The 10,931-nt window shown below is 39.3% G+C and overlaps 1 protein-coding gene across 1 annotated transcript; it reads right to left on the bottom strand.

Moving 5' to 3' along the window:
- Positions 1–368: 368 nt before the first annotated feature.
- On the bottom strand, positions 369–10,542 carry LOC139951330 (uncharacterized). Its single transcript, XM_071950182.1, has 9 exons — positions 10,234–10,542; positions 8,011–8,152; positions 7,306–7,427; positions 6,329–6,705; positions 5,515–5,771; positions 3,958–4,162; positions 2,949–3,022; positions 2,363–2,479; positions 369–1,884 (listed from the first exon to the last, which is right to left on the bottom strand). The coding sequence occupies exons 1-9, from the start codon at positions 10,363–10,365 to the stop codon at positions 1,700–1,702; spliced, it is 1,611 nt and encodes a 536-aa protein (XP_071806283.1). The 5' UTR covers positions 10,366–10,542; the 3' UTR covers positions 369–1,699.
- Positions 10,543–10,931: the final 389 nt, after the last annotated feature.

The raw sequence follows: 10,931 nt of genomic DNA on the forward strand, positions 1-10,931 counted from the left end.
AGGAGAATATTTTAACACTTAGGGAGCCTGCTGCATGCACGACTAACTGATGTATGTTTAGAAAGCCACCCCAGGCGTTTTAATACATTTCTGAAGGTTCTGAATACTGGGTAAATACCGGGTCAAACCATGTCAAACTGACCATTATAATCAGCCTCGCGCTGCTGCGGGTACATGGCCAATTTCTGGGCCATGTTTGTATTTTATTGTGCCTGAACAAAAACTATTATTATAGAAAATCTTTAAAAAATTCCTTAGATTCTCACTACAATGAAGACATAAAAGGATGGGGGGGGAGGGATATGCCACCAAATATCAAGCACCACATTTCAATCACTAAAATAACATCTTTGTATTTTTCTTTATTTGTTTCATAATGGAGGAATCCTTAACCCCAAATAATTGATTCATTTTTCATGCAAGACATCTCGATTGTATTGTCCCTGAACAACTTCTCCTTTCCCCTTTCCCCGATTGCCGTCACACCCTAAAAAGTCCCGGGTCAGAATTAAACCGGATTTCGATTCCAGGTGACCTGACGCGATTTGGCCCCAGGCTGACAAAAAATAGGGGTTCATATGATGACGATTCTCAATCAGTTTCCCAACGTTGTGAGGGTTATGTTGACACAAATTCTGTGTCATATACTGACCCCGGAATTGGCCAGCCGTCGATTTCACAAAGAGTTAGGACATCGTCTTATCTCGAGTTAGGACGAGTAACTCGTCTTAACTTAGGATTAATCTTAAGGTCCGCATGCTACAGTGCAGGCTTGGAACTCGTCCTAAGTCCTAAGATTAGTCTTAAGTTAGGAAGAGTTAGATCTGGGTTAATTCTAAACCGTGAGCTTTTAGATTGCAGATTCCCAATCCAAAGTACAATCTTTGCAGAACCACCCCAACTCATCTAGAGATAGTCATTACATGGTGTTTACCGCAAACCTTTAGTACAATCCATGTTGTTCCCCTAATCCCACTTCTTTTTAACCTTCTCTTTTGTCAATTAAACAATGTATTGAAGTGTCTTGTCAGTTTATCCATTAAACAACTTTAAGCTCAATCTGTGAAAGAGCATTTTATTTTATTTCTATAGTATAAGCCTAATTGTAGATGTTCTTAAGGTCTGTATTACTTGAATATGACACTGCGCCTGGATTACAGCTTCCCAATCCATCCCTGTTGTTTTCCACATTCCATTTCTTTTAAAAGGCAGTGGACACTATTGGTTATTACTAAAAATAATTGTTAGCATAAAAACTTACTTGGTAACGAGTAATGGAGAGCTGTTGATAGAAGGCCTATATAAAACACTGTGAGAAACGGCTCCCTCTGAAGTAACATAGTTTTTGAGAATTTGATTTCGGGACCTCATAATTTAGATTTTGAGGTCTCGAAATCAAGCATCTGAAAACACACAGCTTCATGTGACAAGGGTGTTCTTTCTTTCATTATTATCTCGCAACTTCGACGACCAATTGAGCTCAAATTTTCACAGTTTTGTTATTTTATGCATAATTATGTTGAGATACACCAAGTAAAAAGACCGGTCTTTAACAACTACCAATAGTGTCCAGTGTCTTTAAACTACTCTATTACTGTCAAGTAGAAATAATATACTAAACAATGTATTGAAGTGCCTAGTCAGCTTATTCATTAAACAACTTGAAGATCAATCTTTGACAGAATAAAACAGTTCACTTCTAGTAAAAAGCCAAATTGTAGATCTTCGTAAGATCTGTAATACCCGAATAGGACACTGCGCCTGTATCAAGGTTAATAGTTGCGATGATATTTTTGAAACTTTCCGTTTGCAGGACGTGATAGAGAACTCCATTTGTTTGGTCAATGTTGATGACGTTCCCTCCATAATACTGACGGAATATTCCTAGAGAGAAAAATACAAACAAATTTAAGTGAATGACTAATGGATTGATTTGGGGTTGAACAAAAAAAGTCGCAAAAGGGCTGCCCTTGACTGCCGCTTCCTCCTATCGTTCACTTTAGTGTGATCATACATCATGTAAAGGTTGGATGGCTTGGCACCCAAAAAATGTTGACAAACAGGTAGACCGCCAACATTCGGGACCCACTGAAGTGCACACGTTTGTTTCCTTCGCGCCTTTTATTAAAAAGCAATTTAAGTGGCCCGCTGATCTCAGAGATCAGTGCCCCCCAAAAAAAAAAAAAAAAATAAATAAAAAAATAAAAAAATAAAAAAATAAAAAAATAAATAAAATAAAACAATAAATAAATAAATAAAATAAAATGTTCCAACAGGCAAGAGAATTCATTCATTCCCAACATGCAAAGTTTCAAACCCTACTAATTTGCATTTTACAATCACTTATAATTGTTAACCATACCTGCAGGTGCAACTTCATATTTCTTCTTAATGGAACCATCCATTGGATTTAGTGTTACTAGTGTGTAGGCTGGGTACGAGTCACCAAAGAGACCGGGTGACACGGACAGCAATTCCCCTAAAAAGAAAAAAGAAAAAGATTATAATAAAGCATTACAATAATGCTCGCAAAAGATCATGACGTTTTATAAATGTAGCAAGAGGCTATTCAACTATATAATCAATCTCATAATATTCAACTTAAGACCGGTGCAATTAAATACAACGACAACGAACCGTATTAAACGAACGAAATCAATAGAAGAGTTTAACATGACGTCATTGACCGCCATTTTGGTTTCAACTTCTGGATAAGTGCACGCATTTACGCGCTGCGCAAGACTCTCAGCCAAATGACATCCTTTCACGTGTGCAAGTTTCATCAAATATGGCGGCCAACGGAAGGGGTCTATTGTGCAGGGAGACGACATTGAATGCAGTATAATAATTTGCTAAAAAGAAAACCTGGTTGGATTGGAGGGTGACAGGGGAAAACTATTATAGAGAACAGAATAACACATGGCCACTTAGGAAGTTCTGAATCTTACCCGTCTTCTCGTAAACTTGAATATCAGCGATTGTGTATTGACTCACATCCACTTCGGTAATCTTTGTAAGATTTCTGTGACATTATAGGGGAAAAGGTGAGTTAGTAAAATAAGAATAAGTAGTTGAAGTTTGAAAGCTGTTTACATAGTATAGCCTAGACTTGTGGACAAGTCGTTAAATCGGCCCCACGCGCTGAGATAGTGCTCTCGCGAGATCACTGCTCTCGCGCGAACTGATGGCTCCCCGATTTCGACTCCTCATGTCGAAATCGGGGAGCCATCAGTTCACGCGAGAGCAGTGATCTCGCGAGAGCACTATCTCAGCGCGTGGGGCCGATTTTACGACTTGTCCACAAGTCTAAGTATAGCCACATGATCATCATTATTTCTCGAGAAGATATTTTGGCGGTAATATTCCGTACAATGTGTGTCTGATTTAAAGGGAAGGTACACGTTTGGGAATGTCAAAGACCAGTCTTCTCACTTGGAGTATCCCATCATAAGCATAAAATAACAAGCCTGTGAAAATTTGGGCTCAATCGGTTATCGAAGTTGCGAGAAAAATGATGAAAGAAAAATCATCCTTATTGGACGAATTTTGTGTGCTTTCAGATAAGAATAAAATACTTCTAGCTAGAAGTCTTTTATTATTTAAGTGAGAAGAAATTACCTCTTTCTCAAAAACTATGCTACTTCAGAGGGATTGTTTCCCACAATGTTTTATACTATCAACAGCTCTCCAATGCTCGTTACCAAGTCAGTTTTTAAGTTAATATTTGTTTTGAGTAATTACCAAACGTGTACCTTCCCTTTAAGGGCTTCATGAAATTTTGAGTCTGGTGAAGCAATGGTAGCTGGTTCGTCTCTTGTCGTTAGGGGAAATTACTTCTGGTGGCAGCTTGTCTTGCATGACGTATTTGGAGGGAGAGTGGATTGTGATTTCAGGCCGTGCGTCATCAAAAATAACTTTGTATACATGTATATTAATAAAACCGCACTAAACTCTTACCTCTTTGCCACGTCAAATGAGTAGATTCTTGCATTTAGCTCCTGGAGAGAGTTCTCATTCCCAATAAGCATGTAATGCATTTTGGTCTCGTAGTTCAAACAAGCAGACAGGAAATTCACATAGAGTGGCTCAGGGGTCTTGGTTACATGTAGCAGCTCATACTTCCCTACGTATGTCATTGTGGCGTACTGAAATAAGAAATTTCCTGGAAAAGCAAAAATTGATGTCAGCCAAACTATTATTTTGCTTTATAAAAAAAAATGAAGACAGTAATGAGACAACCTGGTAGCTCTAGATCGTTATTAACATTTTCAAAAATGCATGTTTCAGTACTAATGTTTCAAGGTGGTTGCTATTTTATAATCTTGACCAATGAACAACCGCCTTTTGACATTAAGGCGAGGGAGGGCGCCGTACAGCTAAAATGGCATCTTGTAGTCTGGTTCCCAGACCCAAAAATCTCCGACTAGGCTCTGTCGAATTTAGGGTCCGGTATCACCCAAAATCACGTGACCAAAAAGGAGGAATTCCTCCTCTTTCGAAGTTATCCGAAATGTTCCGAACGTGTTGTCGTCAAGATTCGGACAGTATCGTTGATGTTCGGTATGGAGTCGTAATATCAGTCCTGTCGGCCGTAGATCCAGGAGTTTTTATGCCAGCAATTGCCAATGCAGGCGTTGTCCTTAAATAAAGCGTTTGCAAAGCGATGCAACAAGTTCAAAATATATAAACCTGGGAAATCGCTCCGGGATCTGGGGTCGATTTCACAAAGAGTTAGGATTAGTTCTAATTTAGGACTAGTCCTAAGAGAACTCGTCCCAACTCGAGATAAGACTAGCCCTAACTCTTTGTGAAATCCACCCCTGGTAAGTTTTTGTCCTTTTTTTCAAAATTGTTTTTTCAAAGGTGTTTTAACTTGAGTGTTCATTAGACATTGCTTGAGGATTAATTTTCATGATTTTTGAAAGTGGTAAAAATGGGGCAAATCTGGTGACTAGCTGTCGAAATTATACGTGTTGAACCAGATTGTAATTAATTTCCGATCAAAATAATCTCGTAACCCTCCGGCCTGGCGGCCGTCGGGAGGAGGGTTACGTTATCGCAACCAACTAGTGCAGACTAGACATGGTTTCCCTGGAGACGACCCCCGACCCTGAGAAGTTGCGTCATGCTCTATATTTAACCGTGGGTGATACCTGACCTAAGATTTTTAACAAGAGACGTCAAGGAATATTTGGTCAGGGGACCAGACTAGGCATCTTGTGCACAAGTTCTACACTTTGTGAGCGTTAACAATGTTACATTGCATATTTGTTTGTTTCATAATCGGCAACCATGCAGTTCCAGACAATCTCCAAGAACAAAATCCATTCACATGTTTCATTGTTCACATTTTGTGTGGATCGTAAGACCATAGAGCAAGGACAATGTTAAAATGTTTACTCATGTGCTACCAAAGTGGTCCTGTACATGCATGATCATAATGTTGATTGCCTGTGTAAAAGTTACCTGTAAAAATTGCCTCATGTGTCAAGGCCTTTACAAACCAATAAGTACCTTTGTTGGACTCAATCTCTTTGATTTGGATAGCAAGGTACACCTGTCTAAGATAAGGCACCATACTAACAATAGGGATTTCTTCAGGAAGTTGCAGTTCATATTCTCCAGCAATCTCCTTGACCACCATATCAATCCATAAGATCTTATTAGGTGTGGCATCCAACCCCCCATTACGATGCTCTATGAGGTTCAAGTAAGGCATCTCACGACCATAGCAAACAATCTGGTCCAAGATGAACTTGTTTGATTGAGCGCTGCATAATTAAAGAACAAGACAAACATGCATAATTCAGTAGATGTTAATGTTGCATCGGGAAAGAGAATACTTGTGTTTGCTCTTACGTATGGATTGCACATGACGTCATCGATCACAATTTTGTATGTAAAACAATGGGAAATGTGCACGCGTGACGCGCTGCGCATCTCTTAGCCAACGATTGCCTTCCACGTGTGCACGTTTCATCAAAGATGGCGGTTAGTGCAAGGGGTCTATTAAAGGTATGGTCAAAGATTGCTAAAATTCAAACAATAGTCAATTGAAAAATTAGTGCGTTACAAAAGTGCATTATTTGACCTTAGCGTCGCTCTTTAAAAATGTATACAAAATTATGCCAAACTGTCGTTTGGAGTGGTCTTTTTTGTCATCTGAATTACAGCATTTTGTGTGGATGCCTTCTGTCATAGGGAAATCTGTCGCTGAAGATTCTGTCCCCCATGGGAAATTAACATGGGCTAGAGAAGGAGGATTCAAAAGCGGAAGAAATTGTACACAGTTCACCACATGGGGGACAGAATCTCCTGCCACACCTACACTGGGGATGGTGTTCCGTATTGAATCCCGGATCCGAGACCAAAATACATGGATCCGGCCTTTGCCTTCACTCCGGTCTGCGTATCAACTGTTACAAACACACTGCCGCCGGACTTCTCGGCGTTCCAGGCAAACCCATACAAGGTGGCTGAGGGTGCTGTGGTGGGAACGTCTATGGGTAGCTTTGACCTCGTACCCAGAAGCTTGTTTATAAACGACGGGGACGATCGACTCTGGGTATCCTCTGTGACGAGTCCTGCTGATTTGGATGATTGGATCGTGATATCTGAACATTGAAGGAATGGTGTCTCTCCAGGTTTGTGCGCAATGTATCTTGTTCGTAACACACAATGGGGACAGTCAATGTCGGGCAAAGTCTGACAGAAAAACGAAGAACGTGAAATAATGCAGTTAAAATATAGAAGAGTTTGCGGTAACACCATGTAATAACAATCTCTAAATGAGTTGGGGTGGTTCTGAAAAGAACCGTTGGGTCAACGGTTCTTTTCAGAACCACCCCAACTCATTTAGAGATTGTTATTACATGGTGTTACCGCAAACTCTTCTATATCTTATCTCCACCATGCAAAGGTTCAAATTCTACTAATGCAGTTAAAAAAAAATTCAAATAAAAACATGAAAACATGCAGTTAACAAAATAACCTTCGTAGCCTCGACCAATCATAACACAGATATGGAAAGCTAATTACGTCACATCACTTTTATCAAATGATATCATTGTATCCAATGACATCTTTGTACACGTGACACCAGTGCATGTCTTTAAAGGCAGGGACCAATCTAAAGAGACGATTTTTGGGGACACATTTATTATACGGAACATCTCTTCTCGATTCCTGATAGGCGCTAACTGTGCTTTTAGATGTATATTTATTGTAAAACGAACATACAGAGTACATTGTTTTACAAATAAAAGCTTAAATTCATTCTCAAACCGAACTTGAAAATGAACTCACCAGCGGTAGGGTGTAGTTTCTTTGATGTGATTGCGCATGCTCATCCATATCACCAAACACTGCAACAATGTCGAAGTGTGCATCATCTGACGTGTTATTGGCAAGAGCAACGTCCATATAGCCTGACAACATTTGAAAATTTATTTTACAGACAAGTTTAGTGACCTGGGGTGGATTTTCACAAAGGTAGTCCTAACTTAGGACTAGTCCTAGGCAATGTTAAGAGATAGGACCAGTCCTAAGTTAGGATGAGTTACTGGTCTTAACTTAGGACCAGTCCTATCTCTTTGCATTGCCTAGGACTAGTCCTAAGTTAGGACTACCTTTGTGAAATCCACCCCAGGGGTGGATTTTCACAAAGAGTTAATAGTCTTAGCTCGAGTTAAGACAAGTTACTTGTCCTAACTTAGGAATAGTCTTAAGTTTTTAATATCTCCTAGACTGGGTCCTTTGTGAAATCGACCCCTGACGTTTCAACCTTAGCAAAGTATTTCTCGAAGTCTAAATGGCGGCACAACACACTTAATAAGTAAACTGGTGTGACAGAAGCGATCAAGTTGAAAGAAATAAAAAGTGAGATAAGCCGACAGAAAGGGTGATGGAGGAAAAGGAAAGGGCTGGTTTAAGAAAAAGGTCCCAAATCCGTTCGCTATTTGGTTCTTCATTGAAATATAAAGTGGCATTAATTTGTGAAATGATCATTACCAGGATAGCCGATTTCATAGTGGTTCAAATTCTGCTGGAACTTCACGAGGATATTCGTCCCTCCGATGTACTTCACTGTGGGTGTTTCAGGCGGCATGCCACCGCATGGTGCTCCATGGCGAATGCATGTACTGCTTGCTGGCTGGAGTAACAACAACACGGTCAAAAAGTAGTCAATATAATTGTCTAGTTTTGTTACTTTTTCTGCATACCTCTACACATGTAATTCATCAACGATTTTAAAAAGTAAGCCATGGATCTATGAAAGAAACGGCCGGCTCAGGGTGCCGAAGCACGAGTGTGTGAACCTAAAGGTCTGATTCTTCTCGACGTTATTATCTAGTTTGTTTTTATTGCTTTTCTGCATACCAATGCCTAAACATGTAGTTCATCAAGAATTTCATTTTAGTTTCCCTTTGAGCCCTCAATAAATTAAAAAACCTGTTCGCAGTAAAGCACGATCAGAGCACACTGTACGAAACGTCGAGTTGTTAAAACACCACAGTGTGCTTTTTAGAACCACCGCAGCTCATAGCGAGTGTTTATGTAATTTTGTCCCCCACATTGCAAAGTTTCAAATCATAAATAATTAACATAAAACGTACAATGTAGATTCAAAAACAATGTGGGATTCACCAACAATAGCAATGTACTTTAAATACTTAGTTTGTATGGAACACAAAGTGTAATCAATTATGCTTTACGGTTGCAAGATTAGGCCACGTAAAAAAAGAAACATGTTTAGCGTCCGGGTTTCTCAAAAAAAGGAAGGAGGAGGGGCTTTTTATTTTTTATTTCAAGATGACCGCCATTCTTTTAAAAATGTCAAATATCCATTGGTTTTTTTCTACTGCTCAAACACACAATACATAAATGAAACATTTTGGTCAAGACATTCAGACAAGACATCAGATTGTTTTAGCTGAGATCGTTTAAAATAACCCTTACAAAAAAAAATAATGTGCATAAAAAATTAAAATAAAAAATAAATAAAAAAGGAGGCGGCCTGTTAAAAGGAAGCGGGCGGGGACGCTAAACATGTTTCTTTTTTACTTGGCCTTACAATAAACGAATTATAAAAGTTCACGTGTATAGGCTAGTGGCGACGAACTCTATCGATAACTTGCACTATAAGTTATCGATAGACTGATTGTGCTATTTACACAATTTGAAATATTGAACTTTGGTCTGATATTAGTGTAATATCTTGGCCGGACTTTTAAATGGATATCTCAACGTCATTCATCCATAACTGTCACCCGATTTGCGACTAAACTCTATAGGAATGAGTGAAATACCTGAATCGGGAATAAAGTAACTATTTAGCATAAAATTTCCATCCTCAACAATTTTCCTGGGATTTCTTTTTTAAGGATTCCCTTTTTGCATCGATTTAGAAAAACACACCAAAATTCCTACCACAGTTGTGAAACTAATGGATGTGCCGTTTAAAGTTCGTCCGGGGTGAACATACAACAATGTCGAGACGGATCATAACTAGGCCCTACCAATAGGTTTACACACTGTGCATCACAATGTTGACTGCTTCGGCACCCTGACCTATTTCTTTCATAGATCCAATGACTTTATTTTTATAAGCTCAACTATTCATAGTGTTTTGTATACGTCTGATTTTTGAATGGAGGTAGAAACACATAATACATTTATATTATGGTAATCTTTGTTTCGGTATCATGAACACCATTGTATGGCCGTTAACTCGTGATTTGTTGGTGTCTTTTTAGGGCACGCCATTGAATAGTGTGCTGTTTAGCAAGTGTAAAACGTCCTACGTTGTAGAAGTATAGCGAGAACGTGTGTTTAATTTATGTTTATGATCCCTTGAGCGGGGGGGGGGGGGGGGCATGGCAGCCAAATCGTCTATAATCACGACGAAGAAAGAAGTCAGTGTGTTGTAGATAATCTTCCCGTCGAACATGGCAAACTCCCACAAGGATGTAAAACACCAAATTTGGCAACAGCCAAATGTCTCCTCATACAAACACATGGTTGTGATTTTGAATTGCACAAATCAATAAACTGTGATTCAGTCTACTAGACAATACTTATTCTAGTCATTGTGAAATCATCAGTTAACTTAACTTGATAGGATTCGAACCCACAACTCTGTGAACTGAAACTCCAGCAGTCTAATCAATAGGCCAATACCACGACAAAGCATCACAACATCATGATTAATGTTATTTTTGTCATCAAACTTACATGTGATATATCAAACGGGCCTCTCTGTCGAGGTGAGATTATGCAGATGTGAGCACACGTGACTTGAAACACCAAGCTCACCACTACTCCAATTAATAAGACATTAGTCGACTGTAAAGGTGCTGGAAACATCTCAAATGAAGCTACTGCAACACAACCTAAGAGAAATTCCCGTTGGTTCCAAACGACTGCAATTGGCAGCAGTGTGAGATGTGCATAGACGTAAACTAGTGCACACTGGAACTTTTACCGATAGCCAGTCCGATCCACGTGATGGCTGTTTACATTACTGCATAACAAAGATAGGGAGTGAGTGTTTATGCCCTTCGCCGAGATCGCCCTTTCTTATCTTAATGGTCACAGAAGTCGGTAAATAATTGGACATTGATCCCCGAATAAGAATCAATGTCAAAGAACTTCATTATCACATGTCGTTGGCGATTTGGTTTTCTGTCAATCTAAAATAAAACGTAATATATGATAGGGAAATGCACGAGCGGTACTGATTCTGCAAATTCTCTTTAATTCAGTTACCTCGACCTCGACTCTCGAGTTACGTGACAAACTACCATTTTTGTGATTCTGCGAATTCTCAATTTTTTTTCTTTTCCAGACGGCTGTTTGGATAAACGTTGGATGCGAACTATGACGTCACCGCCTCAATGCACGTGACCAGCTGTTTTACTTTGATGATGGCC

Source organism: Asterias amurensis, chromosome 19, assembly GCF_032118995.1.
Source record: "Asterias amurensis chromosome 19, ASM3211899v1".
NCBI lineage: Eukaryota > Metazoa > Echinodermata > Asteroidea > Forcipulatida > Asteriidae > Asterias > Asterias amurensis.